Source organism: Gouania willdenowi, chromosome 17 (genome assembly GCF_900634775.1).
Source record: "Gouania willdenowi chromosome 17, fGouWil2.1, whole genome shotgun sequence".
Lineage (NCBI taxonomy): Eukaryota > Metazoa > Chordata > Actinopteri > Blenniiformes > Gobiesocidae > Gouania > Gouania willdenowi.
In genome coordinates, this window is record NC_041060.1 from 31,879,123 (window position 1) to 31,902,023 (window position 22,901).

The following is a 22,901-nucleotide window of genomic DNA, read 5'->3' on the forward strand; positions in this document are numbered from 1 at the left end:
TCATAATCCATGAAGTTTCCTCTATAACCTGATCTGTCAGTCTGTCCATCACTATAGCAACAAGAAGGGGCTCAGAGCTGATCATTGATATAGTCCCACCTCTAACTCCCGTCGCACCTACAGCACATCTCACCACCGTCTTACAGCTCTCATACATGTCATGTTCCACTATAACATACCTCTCTGCCACTCCAGACGTCCTCTACAATACCACAGCTCCTCTCTGGGCTGATCAGAAGTTTCTCTAGATCTATAAAGACACAATGCGTCCCTTCTGACCTTCTCTGTACTACCCTGTCAACATTCTTAAAGGAAAGATTACATGTGTTTTACTCTTTCTGGGCATGAAACAAATGCTCCTTTCTGCCCTTAGTCTAGCCTTCATGTTACAGCCATCTCTCCTACTCTTCGTTCTCCCTCGCTTTCCTCTTTCATCAGCTTTTCAAAGTAGTGTTTCTATCTTCCCATCACACCAATGACCTCTGTCAACACATTTCCATTTCTATCCTTAATCACGCTGACCTGCAACATGTCCTTCCCATCTCTATCTCTCTGCATACAGAGATACTGTATGTAAAGCTTTATATAGTGACTGTATGCATCTAACCTCACCTGCAAGTTGGATTCTGGTGTTCACAAACACCTGAATCCATCTTGTGCTGCTCCAGCCCTTACCCTTCGTAAGCAAACCCAACTGGTTCGAACCAATCATGAGGCAGTGTTGTGGTTTAGGGCGGGGTATCCGGGAGTGACAAAGGCAGAAGTGCATTGTGCATTTTTGGACGTATGTTTTCACCAGCCGAGCCTTGTTGTTGTTGTAGCCATAGCAGCGTCTCTGCCGTGTGATTGGCTAAAACAAATCATGGTGGACAGGCGCTTCGCCCAATCAGCTTCAAGCATTCTGTTCATGTCCCTCCCTGGTTCCGAAAGGATTTGCCTGACACAGACCCAGATGATGTAGAGAACTCAAGTTAGAGGGACTATCCAACCTAGCATACAAGTCATTGTGCGCCCTTTGTTTGGCCTTTGCCACCTCTATCTTCACCCTGATGTTATGTTTACTCTCTTCTGTCCTCGGCTCTCAGTTTCCCACTTCTTCTTCTGTATGCACTCCTACACTTCCTCATTCAACTACCAAGTCTCCTAGTCTACTTTCCTTCCAGATGTCACATCGGACACTCTCCTACCTGTCTCCCTGGTCACATTAGTTGTGGTTGTCCAGTCATCTGGAAGTACCTCCTTACCACCCACAGCCTGTCTCAACTCCTCCCTGAAAAACTCACAACACTCTTCTTTTTTCAGCTTCCATCGCTTGGTTCTCTGCTCTGCCTTTGTCCTCTCATCTTCCTCACCACCAGAGTCATCATACACACCACCGTCCTCTCACCTACCACTACTTTGCAGTCACTGATCTCCTTCAGTTTACATCAACTACACTAGATGTAGTCCACCCGTGAGCTCCTACCTCCTCTCTGCTAGGCCACCATATGCTCAGCCTCTTCTGGAATAAAGCGTTCACAGCCATTTTCATCCTTTTTGCAAAGTCTACCAGCATCTGTTCTTCTGTGTTCTTATCCTGGATACCAAACACGGCCATTACCTACTCATTACGTTTTGTTACCTGCACCAACATGTCCATTCAAATCTGCATCAATCACCACTCTTTCATCACTGGGGATACTCAGTGACTCCTCATCCAACTTACACCAGAATTTCTTCTTCTCTTCTAGGTCACATCCTGCCTGTGGGGCATCACCACTAACAAGAATGAGCATCACAACTTCATTTCCGTAAATTTCCAATCCCTCAAAAATATAAAGAAATACACTTCAAAATATTAATTTTGAAGTGTTTACCCTTTAAATGAGTTTATTGGAAAAAGAATGAAGACAAAAGAGCTTGCATTCTTTGAAGGTACTACAGTACTACTATTGGCTGTGAGCATAATCGTCTTTTCTTTACAAACTATACAGATTGGAATTCCCCCCGAGAACAAATTAAATTTCTTGTGAAATCACCATATATCACCATATAAAAGTTTTCTATACATAATTTTCACTTTGGTAACCTGCATTAAAGAATAAGCATTAACGATGGCGTTAATGTTTGCTGTGTGGTTTTTTTTTTTTTCATTGTTGTTTTCTCTTTGTATTGTATTGTGTATACAATGTCATTTAGCGTCCACTAAATGACATTGTAATGTTATTGTTATTACTATGTTGCTTTTGTCGTTGTTGCTAGACTGCAAATTGTCATTGTAATTCCTTTCTAATCAAATGAGATGTCTGGAAAAATAAATTAAGCAGGATAAGATATGTAAATATGTAAAGCACTTTGTGACCTCTGTCTTTGAAAGGTGTTATAGAAATAAACATTACTTACTTACATAAGATAAGTCTGTCTATTAGCCTGGTCAGGAGCATGGAATAAACTTCCAGTTATAACTTATGCTATTACACCATGAGGTAACAGAGGGGTCAAATGTATCCTATGCAGGATTTAAGTGGTCTAATATGTTATCAATATTTTATGAAATACCCCCAAGGTGTGGTGTTAGCAAAGCAACAAAAACACACAAGGTGTGTCTGTCTCTCTCTCTGTGAGCAAGTATGAGCAAGGTGTGGTCTGTGTGATTGATTATAACGTGTGTGCATTTGTGTTAGTAAGACTGTCTGAAATTCAGGGTGTGTCAGAAGAATTCTGTCATATCTGCAGCCTGAGGCAATGGTTTACAGTGAACTAAGACTAGTGCGGAACAAAAACAGGCTTGCAAATACAGGCTGCTATTCGATGGTTTAGCCATGTAATGAATGTTTCTAGCATATTCCTAGATTTCTGAAACTGTTTGTTGTGAGAAAAAGATATTAAACATTATGTTTACATTCAGAGAATAATGTTTTGTCATGAGAAACTAAACTGAACATGTACATCACAGAGTCAAACTTGTGTGTGTGTGTGTGTGTGTGTGTGTGTGTGTGTGTGTGTGTGTGTGTGTGTGTGTGTGTGTGTGTGTGTGTGTGTGTGTGTGTGTGTGTGTGTGTGTGTGTGTGTGTGTGTGAGGTGATGATGACAGCTTCATGGCACTCACATTTGCATGTCACTTTCTTTCCCCACAGACACACCGGTGTGTGAGGCAGTATTAGCTCAAATTAACACTTTAAGCTTGGGACAAACTTTTTAAAATGAAGTGTTGGTAAATACCGGCCAAAGACAAAACAGAACGGCCAGTGGAGAGGGAAACAGAGAAGAGCGGAGAAATACTGCTGCAAACACACACAACCCTGGTGGTTCGGTGATCCCCCCTCTTAACTGCTTCCTCCGGCGGTCTTGCCCTGGCTGTCCTGCCGTCCAACGCGCGCCCCGGGTACTCAGGTGCCGTGCACTCCAGAGACTAGCTTCCCTTTCCCCAGGGAAGCCAATCTCCAGATTGTGTGTCACGTTACCCTCGTCTTGAGGGCAAAGAGAAACCGACCTGTTCCCAGTTTGTGGCTATTAAACCTACCTTGACTATTTTTTCTGATAACATGTAAATAATGTCATGAATGTCATGCTGTTCTTCTCTTTCCTGCCGCTGTTAAGCTTGTGTTTGTTAGAGGTAATAAATACACGGGACCTGTGTGCACATTTTTTTTATGTTTTCAGTCACCACCTGGGATTGTGGAGGTCAGCAGTCTCTGTCATCGTTATTTTGGGGTCGTGGGCTGAAAAGTTTGGGAACCCCTGCCGGACCTAATGGAAAAAGTCCTGAAGCATTCTTAAATCCATTATCCTCCACAGGGAACTCAGTCCAGTGCTTATTTGCCTAGCTCATCTGCTGCACGATGACAAGTTAACGATTTTCCACCCCAACATGTCCAAAGGCCAAGACCAGGGTGGGGTTACAACAAGACCATCTCCCTGTGGTGCTAAGAAAGCCCTGTACCCCGGGATGCGTCCAAAGAGAGTTGTGACGGGATATTGGTGACATGACTGATGATGAAGTTAAAGAGATTGTTGTTGGTGGTGACACTGACCCTGTGAGTACTGAGTGTGGACGGCAGTAGTTGGACAAAGAAGGGCTGGTCCAAAGAGCATGGGTATGTTATCATTCTGTGTGAAACTTCATCATCTTATCTCTATCTTAACAGATCACTATTGTAGGTGGAGGATGAAGCAGGTTGGAGTGAAATGATTACCCCCAAAAAAAACCCAGCATGTCATCAGATCTCATAAAAGCTCCAGAGTCATAGCTAGTGATTATAATATCCAATTTTTTAATATTTATCTCAGAGGGGCTCTGGCCCCAGATGGTTTTTTTAAAAGCTTCTAGGTTCAGAAACCGAGATCGATATTAATGTGGGAGGACCACAAGAAACAATGGTAGCTCCAGGCCCCCAGCTAGTGGAACACACTTGTAGTGGTGAGTCTGACTTTTCATAATGAGGGTGAAGTATATGGTTTACCCCCTTTTTCTGTGCTTCCATGAAGGTAGAGCTTCTACCAGAAAAAGACCCTGGTAGCAGGCCAAGAAGAGACACCTGATGCACTTCATCACCTTGTGTTCCATCCCTGCAAAGAGGGATTGTATGCAGTGTCTGGAAGGAAGACTTCCCCCAGAACCAGGAGTGGAAAGCCATTAAATGTGATGTGTACAACTGCATCACAGCATTAAAAAGGGCACTTTTTGAAATGAAGTACTGAAATAATGAAAAGTACGTCTGATTGCCTTTTATTATCACCTCACCCAATAATCTTGATGAGTCCCCACGAGAAACATTAACCAGTATGGGTGTGTCATGTATGTGGGTGTGTGTGCGTGTGTGTGTGTGTGTGCGTGTGTGTGTGTGCGTGTGTGTGTGTGCGTGTGTGTGTCTGTCATTGTATAGTTTTCAGTGAATCACAACTGAGTAAGCATGGGCAGTATGCACAGCATGTGCAGACCTGCAGCAGAAGAGAAGTAAAAAGTCAGGGGTTTGAGGAGCATTTCTCAGATCACAGTTCAGCATTTACAAACATGAAGCGTACCGGATTTTCCCTCTACGGACTGTTGGTGGCAATTTATGTGGCCCAGGCAACGCACACGTACTACTGTAAGTGTCCTATTCTTCTGACTCAATAGATTAATTTACAAGGCAGGTCCTGTAACTACGTAGTGTGAATGCTTGCTCTCAAAGGTGAATGGAAAATATTTGTTTGACAATAGGGTGGCTGTGAGCAGTGGGAATGAGGGATCTGAGCAATGGGTCTTTAAGGTTTCTTTTCTGGCAGTAATAGAAATACAATCCTTGCCTTTATGACGCTTTAATTATCTTGAATAGCTGGCATTTGTTCCCAACCTTTCTTAGAAAATGTATTTGCTACTTATCTATTCTCTTTCCTCAGGAATGCTTAAACACCCCTCTCTCTACTTAACGTTTTGATCCACTCCTAATGGTGGCTCAGGCTCATATTAGACTTGAGCAAAGCACAGAGGAAAATGCTGACAAGAAAACCTATATTATACAGATGACTGACACAAGCACAGCATTTTTAATTTTGTTCATTCTAAAAAATATATATTCCTGATACACACACCTCAAACCAGATTATGTCTAACTAGTTATGCCAAACTTCATATCTGAGTTTATTTTGTCCTTTTTCTTTAAGAATACCTCTACATAGTGTCGTAGAGCCTGATCCTAAATCTTCGGATACTTTATGCTTTAGATGTTTAGGAATTCCCTATTAAACTGAATTGGTTGAGATTATCACTGACAGACCATTTCTTACAAGAAATAACTTTTTGCAACCAAGACAATAACATTAGTGGATGTTTCTGATTGTCTTAGTGTGTTATTGATTATATTGGCCTGTGGGTGATCATTTTTGCTCCTGATGTTGTTTATAGCCAGGAGTGCATATACGGTAACAATTTTTCTCTGGTGCTCAGGGGAAGCCCTTGGGTTGTTGCTTGGTGCTCAGTCTTTTTAAAAACATGATCTGTAACTACCTCAGGATATGTGTGTCTGTGTCCAAAAGTTTGTCTCTTGAACGTTGGTTTGACTTTTGAAAATTGGTTTGTTTCTTGAACGTTGGTTTGACTTTTGAAAATTGGTTTGACTTTTGAAAATTGGTTTGTTTCTTGAACATTGATTTGACTCTTGAACATTGGTTTAATTAACAGTGCAAGATGTAAACACCATTATTGCTTGTACTAGTAAGGGTTGTGGAGCAAGCTTGTTGGAAAATGGATACATGGAAAGTCAGGGTTACTTACAAATGGAATAAAAGTTAGTGTCAGAATAATTTGAGTGTTCCGAAACTGCAGAAGGGAGGCAACACAAAAATGTAAGAATCCGGTTTGCTTCTCTGAAGGCATGTTAGTTAGGGTGATGGACAAAAGTACTATTTTTGTCTGAATTTGTAAACATGGGGATTTTGTGATTAAATAGAAAATTCTGGACAATAACGACAAAATATCGCCCCTTTCCCTCTGCAGCTAAGTTGCGTTGTGAGTGTAATGGGAGGTCTCAGTACTGCCTTCCGGATGCCGTTGGATTGCACTGCCTTGACTGTCAGGGAAACACAGAGGGCCGCCACTGTGAGCGATGCAAGAAAGGCTTTTTTCTGCAGGGGCTCAGCTGCACGCCGTGCCACTGCAATCCAACAGGTGAGAACATGCCTGGGCTAAAATTTCTAGCGGGGGGAAAAAGCAGCCTGTTTGATGCTTGTTTGCACTGTTTAAGGTTCTGTGAGTTCTGCATGTGACCAGACAGGACGCTGCAGCTGTAAAGAATTGGTAACAGGAGAAAAGTGTGACCAGTGTCCCAATGGACCAATTGGGCCAAATGGCTGCTCTCAAAGGTAAGACATTATTTCCACCAGATCCAAGGGATAATTAAAATACAAGTCTCTCTCCAGAGTAATCTGAATAAATGTTATTTTATGTATTTAGATGTTTTTCCAGGCAGTAACTATATGAAACAATATCATATATTTAATATTAATACTAAGAGTTTAGAGGCTAATTTCCAACCCCCATATTTAGGGTGTGATTTACTAAGATCCCCAGAAAAAAACGCTACATTTGTTCTACATGTTTGCTCGTGCTGTTTTTGCCGAGTGAATGAAGTCATGAAAAGATGGCAAGATGAAAATGTTTGTTTATAAGTGCTTTTCATGAGCACTCGAGGACACTGTAGAGTCAATAAACAATAAAACAAAAAATGACAATACGATAGAACATAAAAGCACAATATCCCAAAAATAGAACTAAAAATGACAATGACAACAGTAATGTTGATTGAGTAGATTTACTGAATTTTTCAGACGTCAACTCAGAGAGGATTCTGGACTCATGACTTCAACGTGTTTCTGCTATGGTCACAGCAGCCAATGTTCACCAAAACCTGGTTATTCTATTCACAACGTCTCCTCCACCTTCACAGACAGTAATCGTTTTTTTCCTAACTGTATTTTTAAATAAAATACCATATATTCATTATTTTGTCATTTTTTAATATGCATTATTAAATCTTTTAGGTCCAGAAAATTGGAAGGTGGCAACAATGCAGGGCTTAACCCCAGATAATACTCACTTTCGCTGGTCACCAAAACACCAAGACTTGGAGGTAATCTCCAAGAACAGTTTGCCAATTTACCTGTATGCCCCAGGTGAGAGAACAACCAGTCTTTTTCCTTCACCCACTTTTTTCACCTCTTCCCAAACTGACCAGTTTATTTCACTTTCTACAGATTCTTACCTTGGAAACCAACTGCACAGTTACGGTCAGAATTTGTCGTTTTCACTGCGCCTGGACCGTGGCATCCGTTATCCATCATCAAATGATGTCATCTTAGAAGGAGCTGGGTTGAGAGTTGGTGCTTCTTTAGGGGACTTACGATTTACTATTCCCTGTGGAAAGAAGATTGACTACAGCTTCAGGTTAGGAGACGAAAATCACGTGTGTGTTTTAAAGTGTTTCTTCTGTACGAGTACAAATGTGCAGCATCAACTGTCAATATAGCACATTTAGTAATTGCAAAATTGATTAGATTTACTGGAAGAGAGCAGACAAAATGAAAGCTAAAAATGTAACAAATATCCCAGAAAATGTTTTTTTCATGACATTAAAAACTCAGTGGAATATGATTAAATTTGTGTTCTTTTTGGTTGAATGAACAGGCTTGATGAGAAGCCCAGCAGTGGATGGAGTCCTCGGCTCTCCACCTTTCAGTTTCAGACACTGCTGCAGAACCTTACCGCCATCAAAATCCGATCAACATTTGGTGAAAATGGTAAGGTGTTCATTTATTAAATGAAATTGATCAAATTTTATGCTGCAATTTTTGTTCTTTAAGGACTCTTTTCCAAAAGCTTATGTTGTTTTTAAATAGCACAAATATGTTGATTTATCTACATCAAGAATATAAAGAATATAAAGATTCAATGACAATTTTTTAGCTGAAATATTTTCAATATTTAGCACACTAATTTACAGATAGCTAATTTTCCTCACTTTTAACATAGGAATTCATGTCAAACACCACATTATATGTACATTTCAATAAGTTTCATGTGTAAAAAAAAGGGCTTAATGTGATATATAATTATTTCTATTTATAAATCTTATATTTCTATATAAATTATTCATTGTATTTAAATTCTTAATGTTAATTCTGAGTGTAAAGCAAAACATTTAGAGAATATTCATATCACTAAGGAAGCCACGCCCTGTCCAACCCTCCAAAGCCAGTAGCACACTGGACTTTGTAATGAGCACAAAGACTAACAGGGATTGCCACTCCGTGCGTATATCTAAATTTAATCTGGGTAAATGAGTTATTCACGCTGCACAGTTGACATTATTTTCTTCATCCCTGCGGGATAGATTCTCTGTGGCAGGAATCATAAAAAGATTTCTTTATCTGTTAAATATTGAGAATATATCAGCAAGAACCTGTAGAAAATGTTTTCTTAACTACAATAAATATGTAATCTGGTGTATATTCTCAAGGCTGATCTTTTATGTGCTTAGGTCGTGGTTACCTTGACAATGTGCGGCTGGTGTCGGCTCGTCCAGGTAATGGGATTTCAGCCAGGTGGGTGCAGACTTGCAGCTGCCCGCAGGGACATGAGGGGGATTTGTGTGAGCGCTGTTCGCCGGGGTTCCGTCGCAGCGTCCCAGAAGATGGAGCCTTCAGCTCCTGTGAGCCCTGTAGCTGCACAGGTGGTAGCTGTGACCCCAAAACTGGAGATTGTTATTCTGCAGATGAAATTCAAGGAGATTCCAGCTGCTCAGAGGGATTTTACAGAAACCCCACGCAGCCTGACACCTGTGTAAAGTGCCCTTGTCCGCAGGGCATTTCTTGTGCGCTGGATCCTGGGGCCTCTTTGCCCCGCTGTCATGGCTGTCCCAAAGGAACCACTGGTGAGTGTGAAATGTGCAGCTTACTTTGTGAGTTGTAATTTCAACTGAACAAAACTGAAACTTAGTTTGAAACCTCTGGTATAAAACTCAAGGCAAGCTTTTCACCTCAGGTAAATGTAATCTGAAATGAATTACGTGCAGAAAGATGTTTTTTGGGGTCCGTTCCAAAATTTTATTGAGTGAGGTTTTAGTAAGATTAGTACGTACAGTTCTGATCTGCATGCAGGGTTGGGTAGGCACGGCGTTGCAAATCAAGACCACCAACACCATATGTTTCTACTGGCGTGTGTTAATCTAATAAAATCAACATCATAAAACACCATTAAAGAAACATAAACAATTATTTAATATAGCCTCCATACTCTCCCAACAAAATATACCTCATGACACGGCAGCACATCCGTTGTTTGTGTTAGAAACACAGAAACAAGGAGGAAATGACAACAACAACAACTCAGAACAGCCTCGGTGAGGAGCATCCACAAAGTCAATCCTTCCTTTTGTTCCATTCACTGTGAAAAGTACCAACAATGTTGTGACCTTACCTTTGCTAAAGGTCTGGTAGCTCAGGTGTTGGTCTCCCATCTTTTAAAAGCTGTCGTTTTTCCTCAAAAGAAAGTTTCTTTATTGCCTCTAGTGCTTTCATCTTGCCTGTTGTGTTATCCCGCCCACTCGCTAGAGAACGTAGCAGCAGCCACGCTGGATCAATTCACTAATGCACTCTGAGCATACGTATAGCATTTAGCATAGCACGGTTACGTCCAAAGGCAGCGTAGAGAGCTGCCTTTTTACGTGGTTTTCATCTTGGGGAACCAACTGCGCATGCGCAAAGACATAAAAACACGCTATGGGAACAGAGGCAGAGGAGCAATGTGCTTTTGGGAGGGGGTGTGGCCTCCTCCTGCCTTACAGCGGAGTGACACTGTGCAGCATCTCTGCCGTACTAGGAAAGAGCGATGTTTAGTCATTTGGGCTATGAAAAGCTCAAAATGCTGACATTTTCAAACTTATAGGTACTGTAGGCTATTGGAAATGGAAACTCAGATGGTATTTATAGGCGAGAGGGACCACATAACGGTAGAACATCTCCAACATCTTGCGATACCGGTTGAAATATCTGAGCTTCCTTAGGAAGATGAGTCAACTTTATGAATCATCGTAGTGAAATTGTGGGCTGCCAATCGCTGGAACCCAGCAGTTGGGTTACGGTTAAGGGACTTGCTCAACATCCCACAGTGATGGTCCACAGGTGTGATTCGAACTGGTGACCCTCCGATTACAAGCATTATCACAAGACATCAGTTGTCGATCATCATCTCATTGGTCTTTGCCACATTTGGGATCAAATAGTTCCTCCCACTCCACAAAATTCCTCCCCTTGGCCTGTTCTCCTCATCCTGTCCATTCCTTATACACCCAAGTCTGAACTGTATAAAGGGAACAGGAAGGGAGACAGTTCGGTCAGTACCACTGACCTTCACACAGGATAGAGCCATTCCAACGTACTGTGGTCTGTTAGTCAGGTAGTCAGTGATCCATGAGGTTGTAGGAGAGTCCGCCCGATCACCTACTCCCTCAGCAGCACCAGCTGGGTGGTGTTTAATGAACATGCAAAATCAAAGAAAATGATTCTCACAAAGCCACCAGAGTCATCCAGATAACGTCTGATCTTGTTGCAGTGGGTAGATAATGGCGTCCTCAAGCCCCACATGAAGCTGATACAAAAACTGTAGAGGATCTGTATAGATCTCTCCAGCTGCATGTTCCAAGACCTTCATCACGTGGTGGTGAGGGCCTCTGGTCGATTCACTGAGGGCAGATGGTGTCTACTTCTTTGGTACCAGTGCAGGGAAGGATGTTTTCCACACCACCATCATCATCACCCTCAGGTTCAGGTTGAGGAGGTGTTGTAGAACCACAGACAGCAGAGCAGCACAGGTCATAAGGACCCTGGGACTGAGACCACCCGGACTCAACACTTTTCAGCTGTCGTTTAACATGGCCGGAGGTGACAGAGATGGGGGGACGGGGCTTGTTGAAGATGGAAAGGTTCTCTTCCTTAAGCTCTGGTCCTGTAAAAGAGGCCTGGAAGTGTGAGGGATTTTCAGTATCTTAGCTGGTCCTAGCACTGCACACTTCAGCAGAACACTGTGCATCATCAGACAGATAAACCAACCACATAATCAATCCGCCAACCTCAGATAACGACCCTCATGGAGATTGTGTCTTATGGTATTTGGATCTTGTGGATATAAAGTGCATTTTAATGAAAACAAGACGCCTCAGAATGTGGGTTGTGGAGTTGGTTATCTCTACCTACTTGTTTCTTGGGCTGTTGTTTTATAATGCAACTTTCTGTTTGATAAAAACACAAGATTAAAAAAATGAAATTAAATCTTAGGTTACACAACTGTTTTTATTGTCCCACTTCTAAATGGTAAATGGACTTGATTTTATATAACGCTTTATCACCACTGAAACAGTCTCAAAGCACTTTACATATCAGCTCATTCACCCAATCACTCTCACATTCACACACCAGTGGGACAGGACTGCCATGCAAGGCGCTAGTCGACCACTGGGAGCAACTTAGGGTTCAGTGTTTTGCCCAAGGACACTTCGACACATAGTCAGATACTGGGATCGTACCCCCAACCTCTCGATCAGAAGACGACCCACAACCACCTGAGCCACGGTCGCCTATCAAATCTAAAGCATTTGATATAGATTTACATGTGATTAACCTTAACCGTTGTACTTGCTTATTGGTTAAGAACAGTAATTAGAGCCTAACCATTCAATTTGTTTTACTTTTAATTGATTCATCATTCACTGACTGCTTTACTATCACATATCAACAGTAGGGCTTCTAGTTTACCAGAAGGTGAATTATACTAAAACCAATGTTGCACCCAATGGAGAAAAATCACTTTGCGTTATTACTTTGTTATCTTTAGTGTGAAAATGAGTGAATGTCTCGTACGAAGGTATTTAAATGACTACCTTATTTCAGAAATCCCATTTCTTTGTGTGAAACTGTGTCTGGATATTTTTTATTAATACTTAAATGTAATTAAGTGCTTTTTGTTTTTGATTTCTTATGGTATGCAAGTTAGTTGTTTAGAAGATTTAATGAAGTTACTTTTCAATCAATTTTGCTATTCAGTATATTTTGGTGAAAAATCATGAAAACACATCAACAGTGATAAATGATGATGAGATAATATCTGCTGGTAATTCTAGGCCTTCGCTGTGATACCTGTGAAGAAGGATTTTATGCCGTCCAGGGGAGCACCGGCAGTCAGCCGTCCTGCAAGCCATGCCAATGCAATGGCCACATAGATCTCAGTGTCGCAGGAAGCTGTGATCGCAAAAATGGGAAATGTTTAAAGTGCATGAACAACACTATGGGCCAAAGCTGTGAGACCTGCATTAAAGGTTTCTACCACAGCCAACTCACCGATGCGTGCAAACGTAAGAATTATCTTCAGTCCTCTTCATATATAACTATTAGTTTAGTTCCTGTTTGATATGGGAAACTGAAAAGTCAAATATCACATGTGTATGTAAAACATGCACAAACAATGGACGTCTTATTACATGATTTACTGTCCATCCAGTGTTTCACTGACATTTTAAATTGGATTGTAAACATCTAGAAAGCACGTACATTGTTCTCCACTTCCCGTTTGTCAAAGTTCACAGTTCTTTGTTCAAATGTGATTAACAGTTGGTATCTGCACTCTTTCTCTCAGCATGTAACTGTCATCCTCAGTCGGAATCAGAACAGTGTGATGATTTGGGTCAGTGTAAGTGCAGACTGGGCTTCGAAGGTCAAAAGTGTCAATGGTCTAGCTGTCCCAGCTGTTTCAACCCCATCAAAAAAAAGGTATTGTTTTTGTATAATATCATCATTATTATCATATAGCACAGGTGACGTCAAAAAGACTGTTTAGCACATGTGCCACGAGCTCAAATGTGAACATTTCAGTTAATACAAGCCTAGTTTCCTTATTGTTCTGGACCTGAGCAGGTCTGGTCCTGGTTAGTAGGTGGATGGGAGACCACTGAGAATTCCAGGTGCCATAGTGGGGTGACAGTCACCCCAGTGGTATCTGTCATTGTGTCCTTGGGCAAGGCACTTCACCTACATTGTCTGGTATGAATGTAGTGAGTGAGTGTTGGTGGTGGTCGGAGGGGCACTATGGCAGCCTCACTTCCGTCAGTCTGACCCAGGGCAGCTGTGGCTACAATTGTAGCTTACCACCACTAAGTGTGGAGTGAAAGAATAATCCCTTAACTCTGTAAAGCGACTTTGAATGTCTATGATATAAAATTGATCCATTATTATTATTACTAGTCGAGGTCCTGCTGATGCCTTCCCCAGCTCTCATCAAGGCACACCCTGCATAGGATGCCAGTCTATGCAGGGTGTCACACTTCCTCAGGGTATTTTTGTGTCTCATGAAACATCTTTGATCTGTTGGCTTCTTAATAATTATAAGCCCCTCAACTGGCCTCAAGCCATGACATGTCAATGTTTTTGTACAGGTCACATGACTGGGTCATAACATTATTCCTCTTTTCTTGTACTTGCAAATAATATTTATTAATTGTAACATGAGGCACTACCAATGGCATTATGGGAGAATTATGACACTATGTATTATACGCAGCAAGTGAGTTAAAAAAAACTAATTATAGTTGAAATATTCTAGATGGAGGTCTACTCTGATGAACTAAAGAAACTTGAGAGACAAGTCATGGATGGTGATTTGAGACCATCTAACACAGCTCAAATGAAGGCTGCTTTAAGAGAGGCTGAGGAAATGGTAAATGACATGCAGGACAACGCAGAGCTGCTAGCAGGTAAGGAGCGTCATGGAACTGAATTGTTGTTGGTTTTATCCCAGGGGTCTGCAACCTTTACTCTACAAGGAACCATTTAACCTCATCTCACCTGGATTAAAGTCCTCCTGGAGCCATAAATACCTTCTCAATGAAGACAATATAGTGTATTAAATTACATACAGTCAAAATTATATAGAATAATGTTTGATTTAATTTGATTTGATTTATATTGATCATGTAAATGGAAACTTAAAAACAGTTTAAGATAAAATAAAATAAAACAGTATCTTGCAAATTCTTACGCATCTCAGTTTATATGAACACAATGTTGAATAAAGAAGATTCTTTCTAGTTAATGTATTTGAAAGGCTACAAAAATAACTTCAATTTGATAACACATGATCATGTGATCAATTCATGCTAATTGCTCATTTCTTGCCACACATAAAACATATTTAACATGTACATTGGTGGTTAAATGAATGTGTTCTCACACAATTAAAATCTGTATTTTCTTCCAGAATAGTGTTTTTGTTGGTTTAGTTATTTTACCAGGGATTTAAAACTTAAGGTTAGTCACAGGTGCAGGAAAGTTGATGATCTGTAGATGTTGCAGGAGGTGAAGTAATAAGGTGCTGAGTCATTGTTTAGGTTGACAAATTGTTATATCTTGATTTTATTTGTCATTAATCATTAATAGCTTGTATAAAAAATAACTCTTTATTTCAATAGTTTTTTTAAAGCTATAGGGAGCTTTTATAAAAGAGTCAAAGAGCCACAGGTTGCAGACCCCTGGTATATCCAATTATTGTTTACTTAACAATTGATTCCTTTGAAAATAAACATCATAACAAATATTATGCATACATAGTTTGGATTTGTGTGAATAATAGTACATTTGAAATGTATAGGCACTTTTAAAAGATGAATGCTAATAATAATTAGTTTGAAAAGAGAGAAAATGAGTTTACACCTTTATGTGACGCCATGTCTTAAGGCAGATGGGCATATTTGGGTAAGAACCAGCTTAGCAACTTCACAGCTCCAGACATGACAAGAACTGTAGCCTTTAAACCATGGGGCCCAAACCTGTGGCCTGCGGGCTATTGGCTTCATTTCATGCATATAGATGGAGACACAATCTGTAATAGAAGCCGCTAAATATTTGCACTTCATTTTGATGAAACATCTGTTCTCAGGCTGGGCGATTTTGCCTAAAAGAAAAAATCTTCGATTTTTTAAAGAAAAATTGGATTTTCGATTTAATTTTTAATGCACTTTAAAACGAATGCAGACATCAGATATATTGTCAAAAGTGCAACTTTATTGCTGTGATTGTCCTCAAGAGTTAAAAAGTATAGAACAATCCCAAAATAAAAAGTAAATGAGGCTCCGTTATTCAACTATTTCAAGCTTTAACCAGGTTTAAACAAACGTGCAAAAACTTCACAGTAGCTTCAATTTTCTGATTAAGAAATCAGATTTTTTTTATCACATATAACATTACAATTAAAAAAATAATAAACTGTTCCCTTAGCATCTCAGCATAGTGCGAATAAAACATGAAACATGCCTTTGGTGCACATATAGCCCACTCAAAGGGTAAACACATGTAAACAAAGAGGGGGCGGGCTCACATCGGAACACAAAACAGTCCGAAAAAATTGTGGTGGGAAAAAAAAATAAAAAATAAAAAATAAAAAATCTTTTTTTTTTAAACTCAAATTTGCAAAATAAAAATAGTTTTTATCTACAAATTCGATTGATCGATTAAATCGATTGTTTTTGCCCAGCCCAAATCTGTTCATTACCCTGACTCTACCTAGCGACAGATAATGACAGAATAATGTCAAACTTATGTATAAAACTTCAAATAAACCCATTTTTGTGTATATTTGGACTATAAATGGAATCATCTTTGAAGCGATAGATTTGATACCCAAGGTTAACACGTGAGCACAGAAAGAAAAAAAAAAACATTCCAGCGTCATCCAGGATGTCTCACACCTGTATTACTGTCCTTTTTGTGTCTGACAGAGCTGGAGAGGAAACTGATCAGCCGTCAATCGTCAATCAGCAAGAGTCAGCTGAACCATGGGAAAGACATACAGAAAATTGCTGATTCTACTGATGAACTTAAACAGCAACAACAGAAATATAAAACAAAGGCCAAACAGGTTCAGACACTTCTTGATGAGATGGAAACCAAGTTGGGGGAGGCCAAGAGAAGCCTTCAACGTATTGTAAGATTTATCTCTAAGTTTGCAATATTTACTTGTCACAATTTTTGAAACTTACAGAGGGTTGTTTGAAAATACTTTAAACTATTATCATTTTCACCAAAAGTGAAAACTAAACCATTTAAAGGTCCCATGTCATGCTATTTTTCACTCACTACTTGTTCTAAGAACCCCAAAAACATAGTATTTGAGGTTTATTTTCCCAAAGTCCCTCTGAAAAGTCACTTTCTGAGCAACTCTACACAAACAGGCTGATTTGTGTCCTACATATGCATATTCATGAGTGGGTGTGTCAATAGACGGGACACTGACTTCCTCCTCCCCGTACGGTGACGTAGGGCCAGAGGACGGCCCGCCCTCTTCCCACCCACTCCGTAGCTGAGCTCATGCTGCTTTATAAACACGAGACAGAGCGTGGGGGCGGGGCATTCACCGGTGCATACATAGACTGTAGAAAATACATACGTAGCACTGTGAGAAGGACGCTGAAACGCTCACCTTTGTGGGCGTGTCTGTTTACATGTCAATCACGGCAGAGAGCTTCCTGAAGGCGTGGCTTCTCCAGCTCAGTGCCGCATCAAATTCGCCAACAAATCACCCTCTAACTAACGATTGAAGGAATCAATAAAAAAACACTTTGGGCCTGTGTATGAAGCCCTAATAGACCTTTATCACATTTAAAGCACAGAAAACTTAGTTTAGCTTTACACAGGTCATTTAATATTTTCTTTTTTTGAAAGAAGTTAGCTAATTATAGTGGCTGTAAAAGCTCACAACACAGAATGACGAATGCCGCAACAAAACACGAAAGCTCACAACACGACACAAAGGCAGTCCGGTAAAATTTGGAAAGGATCAGGCCCGTGTAAGGATCAGGCACTGACACCAACGTTAACGTCACTCTTCTTCGTGGATTTTTTCTGGACTGCTTTCGTTTGTATTTGTGTGCGCTTTCTTTTGGTGTTGTGTTGTGAGCTTTTACAGCCACCGTAGCTAGTAGGTACCAACCACACGTTTACTTTAGTTTCAGCCGCTTTTGTTACAAAATGTAATGTCAAGAATTCTCAAAGCGGAGATTCAAGCTTTTGTAAATACATGATTTAATATCTTTATTAAAAAGATCTACACTATCGGTCAAAAGTTTTAGAACACCACACTTTTTCCAGTTTTTTATTGAAAATGATTCCGTTTATTGTGTCATTGCACTCTGAAATGAAAGCATAGAACACAGGATGGAATCCATGAACAACACTGTTCATCTGATGCTCATGAGGATCTGGTACCACAGTGTGTTCCAACACTGCTTTTATGCAGACAGAGGGGGTTGGAAGTAACCATGGAACACATGTAGGAAGTCGTAGCACCAGCTTTCAAGGCTGATTCAACCTTCATTGCTGCAGAACAGCTTTAAATTGTGAACCCACTTTGTGTTCCTTTGTATAATTCTGAAATGTAATTATTTTTCAGTTTTGGGTAACCAAACCTTTTTACTTACCTTACTTACCTTTGTACTATTTAAGCTATTCATTGGACTTGCACGACTTGAATTGCAATAAATAACTGGAAAAATGAGGGTCGAACAAAACATTGAGGTGTTGCAGGACGGAGAGCCTCCATGGCTGAGTTTGGACACCTTAGAATGAATGACAGGATGATGATAATGTGATTTAAAAGGTGGTGCTTTCTGTATAACAGGAGCTTCCTCTTGGCGATTCTCCGCTGGATTCAAATGTCCTGTCTAGGCTGATGCAGGCTGCCTTGGGCCTGGCAGATAAGTAAGTACATTTTATAGATTTAATGACTGATAAATTGTTTACCTACTTCAAAACATATTGTTAAACTAGTTTCTTTATTTCTGTTTTTATTCAGACATAACACAACCGCAAACGCTGTGGGGAAAACCGCCTCTGCAGCACTCGCGGATTCAGAGAAGAGTCTAGATCTTGTCAAAAATCTGGTCAACAAAGAAAACAAAGTCAAGGGTTTGGTCGAAAATTTGTCTAAAATGTAAGTCACAAAAAAAACTTTGAATAAAATACATAAAAATGTTTTACAATCAGAAATATTATTCATTCTAAAAGATGTTTTGCATTTAGCCTTCCTGTTTAAATCTAGTAAGGCACCAAAATGCGTGTCTTATTATGTCTTCAATATCCTAATAAACATGCTGAATGCTTTCTACTTTCACATAAATGTATGAATTCATTCAAGTTTTGCTTCAAGGAATCAAAACTAATATTCAAAACAAAGATGATGTGACACACTATAAAAATGCGAATCAATAACTAATAACTAATCCCATCTACATGTGCACAGGTTTGACCAGATTCCAGGTCAGGTGAAGGGTTTGGAGAAACAAGCCATTAGTGTTGCTAATGAGGCTAAAGACGAGAGCAAACGGGCAGAAAACATGCTGAAGGAAATTGGCAAAATGGAGAGCAACATCTTGCCTGTTTTAAAAGTAACAACTACAGTCTGAGGTCTAAGTACATTGGTCAGTCTCGGTAATACGTATGTTGTAAAAGGTGTTTTCTGTTCCTGCAGGATGACATTCGCACCATGGTCTCCAGAATGGACAAGGTGAAAAAACAAGTTGGTGAAAACACGTTGGGATTAGATGATCTGCGAGATGCCGTCCAACTAAACAAGGACAAAGCTGAGAAAGAACTCACGACGGGCAAAGCTGCACAGAAGGTACAACTAGGGAGTGTTGTTTTGTGTTGAATTGATTATTTAAAGCAGTGGTTCTCAAACTTTTTAGGTGCATGTACCCCCTTTTTATATTTCTGAATCCAAGTTCCCCCTTTGTCCGACTACAACTATTTAAAAACAACTATAGAACATAATGATGGAATGAACGAGTGATAACACATATTAAATAATCTCATTTTGTAAATAAGTGGAAAGAAACAATATTTAGGGCAATGGTTCACACACTTTTTTGGACTGTGACCCCAATTTGGTATCATCATTTTTTTACAATAGTTTTTGATCATGTTTGAGCTCTATTTTTTATTTTATATTTTTGCATTTTAGTTTAACTAGATTTCTATTTCACAAAGTGAAAGTATAGAAATACAGTTGTTTAAGATTGTGAGTTGTTTCAATAAAAAAAAAACTCAATAATTAAAATGAAAAACTAGGGATGTAACGATTCACTCAACTCCCGATACGATTCGATTCACGATACTGGGTTCACAATACGATTCTCTCACGATTTATTTTACAAAATGGGACTGTAGACAAATATTTTTTGGGGAAAAAACTAGAAAATACTGTATTATTTTCCTTTTATTTTTCATTGTCAAAAGAATCCCTTGATAAACTATTCAAAACAATGCAATTTAACTAAAAAAAATCTTGAATGAAATAAATAAAGGAATAATAGAAATGAAAATGAAGCCTATTAATTTAAATTCTGGTTCTATAATAAACAATGCAAAACTGCATAATAGTTCTTTTTCTTTTTAAAAGTGCAACTGAAAATGTATTTTGTGCCTTAACAATTGGACTTAAAAAAAAAACGTGATTACACTGATTTACGTCATATTTGTTTGGACCAGCAGAGGGCGCTGGTAACACAGTGGTCGGTTGGCATGCAGAAATTCTTGCAGTGAAGAAGAGAAGCTATGCTAGCAGACAGAGCTAATAGAAAAACGTGACTTTTACAGATATTCAAGTAATATTACAGATATTCTTTCGGTGCTAAAGGGGCAATTAATCATTTATTAACATATTTAAGATTAGAAGGCAGCCAGAAAGAAAGTATTAGCAGACTCCGCCCGACGCCTACACTTGTACACTTGCCCTCTGCTGGTTAAAAAAAGTACTGCGATTCAATTTTCAGAAAATCGATATCAACCGTGATACCTATGAATCGATTTTTAACTGCCTTACGAATAATCGTTATATCCCTATTAAAAACAGGTGCTTCCTATCTGATTAAATTCTTGACGACTGGTTGAAACAAACTGTATCATAAAAGTTATTTGTAGTCCTTGCTTCGACTTCAAAAATCCATCTATAAACAATTTGAGCAATGTTTGCAGGAAGTGGACAAGCTGAAAGACAGAGTCGACGTTGCCAAGGTCAACGCCGAGAATGCTTTGAAAAACATCAACCTCAACACAAAGGAGTTGGACAGTGCCCTCGACACCATACGAGGTACGACAATGACCCACAACCTCTCCCATATAAAGACTCCTTTTCAGGAAACATTTCTTTTCTCCGCAGGCTTTGATCACCAGATTGACACCAGCAAAGCTGCTGCAGACGAAAGCATCAAACGTCTTCCTAAAATCAGTGGCATTGTTAAGCAGGCTTCCAAAAACAACGCTGAGATGCTCTCCCACCTGGGGACCGTGTCTGAGGATTTCAACGATGCATTGGGAGCTATTAACAACATGGAGGCTCTGGTTAACAATCTGGAGGTGAACAAGAAGTGAATCAAATATCGAAACAATTCGTACAAAATAGGGCAAGAAAGAGGAGATGGCAGATTTCAACGAGCAGACAGTGGCGCATACAACATATAAGTGACTACTCAGCATATAGTCATTAAAGAATATTTCATTTCCTGAAGAAAATGCAAGCGATGATGCACTGCATTAGCTTAGCATTAGCTAACATTAGCATTAGCTAGCATTATCATTAGCTGGCATTAGAATTAGCATTAGCTAGCATTAGAATTAGCATTACCGAGTAATGGCAATAGCATAGCATTAACATTTAACCTAGCAAATAGCTTAACATTACCAATAAGGTTGAAATGGGTTGAAGGTCGTTGCTGGCCTGTCGTCTGTTGATGTTTGAACTGCTAGTCTGAACTAGCAGATGAAGATATATTTAATGAAACATATTGGCAAGTAAGAATAAGCAATATTGGAAACGTCTATGGATCTGTCATTCAGAATCCACCCCACCTTATACAGTAGCTGGAGTACAAATGAAACCCTTTACAGTGACACAGCGCTTTGCTCCAGTCCTGAAAAAAGAAGCCAGCGGGTCAGAAAATGGATGGATGGATAGAGTTGATCATCCTCCATTAAAAATGAAAAAAATGAGATATACTGATAAGATTGCAGATTGTTCGATTCCTTCTTTAATCACCCTGTTATTCTTCAGAAAACACTTGGTTCTCTTCCATCTCATGATGATCTGCTGAATGAAGCCACCAGACTTAATAGAGAAGCTCAGGCCCTGAAAACAACTATGACTAACACAGCTGTAGGTCTGTCATCAGAGCTGGATGAGGCCAAGAGGCTGGAGGCTGATGCTGAGGATGTGAGTTTCTTTGACTTTAAAATGAACAATGAATTAATACATTCACAAAGAATCAATCAGGACAGAAGCAAAAAAGGAAAGGATGGATGGAATGGAAAAGGGACGGATTAATAAAATGGTTTGAATGTTTTTCTGTGCAGGCATCTATTGGGGCAGCTGCTGCTTTCAATCATGCCAAACAGGCAAGAGATGTTGTTAGTAAAACTCTGCAAGATGTCAACACTCTACTCGCCAATATGAGTAAGTACAGGAAGTATTAGCTAAAAGTGTTTCAAGTAACTTGTGTAATCGCTAAACCTTTAACCTCCTTCTTCTTCTTCTTCTTCTTCTTCTTCTTCTTCTTCTTCTTCTTCTTCTTCTTCTTCTTCTTCTTCTTCTTCTTCTTCTTCTTCTTCTTCTTCTTCTTCTTCTCAGATAAGCCCGGTGTCAAGGTTGATGAAAAGCAACTTAAGCAGTTGGAGGACGAGCTGGCCAACGCTCAGCGAGAAGTGGAGGACAATCTAAGGCCAAAACTCCAAGACATGGAGAAGCTTGAAGACGCTCATCGCCGCAGACTCGAAGGGATCAAAGTTGACATTGAGACAATTCTGGCAGATATCATTAACTTGGAGGACATTCTGAAGTCCATCCCAAGTGGCTGCTATAACAGTGCACGTGAGCTGCCATGAAGACCATCACCTATAAAATACTCCCGTGTTTGGGTGCTGAATGGGATCTGGGTCAATGACCTTGAGCTGGGAGAGACTCCATACACAGACATGTCTCCTGCTTTGACGAGTCTGCCTTCATTCATTGTGCGACTTTACAACTCTTTAGGTTGTTTATTTTGTTGAGCAGTTTTGGGGTCAATTATATTTTGTTCAATCACAATTCAATAATGATTACAGTTACCAGCATTTTTTCCAATTACAAAAAAATTACAATTGTTTTTTATCCTCAGAAAGTCAATTACAATTCAGTTCTGAACAACTAAAGTTTAATTACAATTAATCACAATTAATGAGCCTGAAATAAATAACCTAATAAAAGTTAACCTTCCTCTTGTGTTAGCTTTCTGTTAGCATCTCTTATGATAACGGTCATGAATCAGCTGTAAAATACACTAAAAACAAATATTTATCATCTAATTTATTTCCTA

At 39.7% G+C, this 22,901-nt stretch overlaps 1 protein-coding gene across 1 annotated transcript; it reads left to right on the plus strand.

The window, feature by feature from the left end:
* The first annotated feature begins 4,867 nt into the window (after window positions 1-4,867).
* Window positions 4,868-22,703, plus strand: lamc2 (laminin, gamma 2). The gene is made up of 21 exons (XM_028472775.1): window positions 4,868-5,069; window positions 6,458-6,628; window positions 6,705-6,822; window positions 7,288-7,409; window positions 7,501-7,632; window positions 7,714-7,903; window positions 8,144-8,256; window positions 8,997-9,389; window positions 12,633-12,863; window positions 13,145-13,278; window positions 14,108-14,258; window positions 16,278-16,483; window positions 18,176-18,255; window positions 18,350-18,487; window positions 18,797-18,941; window positions 19,025-19,174; window positions 20,530-20,644; window positions 20,714-20,910; window positions 21,605-21,763; window positions 21,904-22,003; window positions 22,178-22,703. Exons 1-21 carry the CDS (start codon window positions 4,994-4,996, stop codon window positions 22,429-22,431), a joined length of 3,375 nt encoding a protein of 1,124 aa, XP_028328576.1. The 5' UTR covers window positions 4,868-4,993; the 3' UTR covers window positions 22,432-22,703.
* The last annotated feature ends 198 nt before the right edge of the window (window positions 22,704-22,901 follow it).

Excerpts from the sequence above, each read along its gene's own strand:
- lamc2 (XM_028472775.1), top strand. The coding sequence starts at position 4,994 with ATGAAGCGTACCGGATTTTCCCTCTACGGACTGTTGGTGGCAATTTAT. Across the intron at positions 6,823-7,287 it reads CCAAATGGCTGCTCTCAAAG|ACGTCAACTCAGAGAGGATT; the intron begins GTAAGACATTAT and ends TGAATTTTTCAG. Across the intron at positions 22,004-22,177 it reads CACTCTACTCGCCAATATGA|ATAAGCCCGGTGTCAAGGTT; the intron begins GTAAGTACAGGA and ends TCTTCTTCTCAG.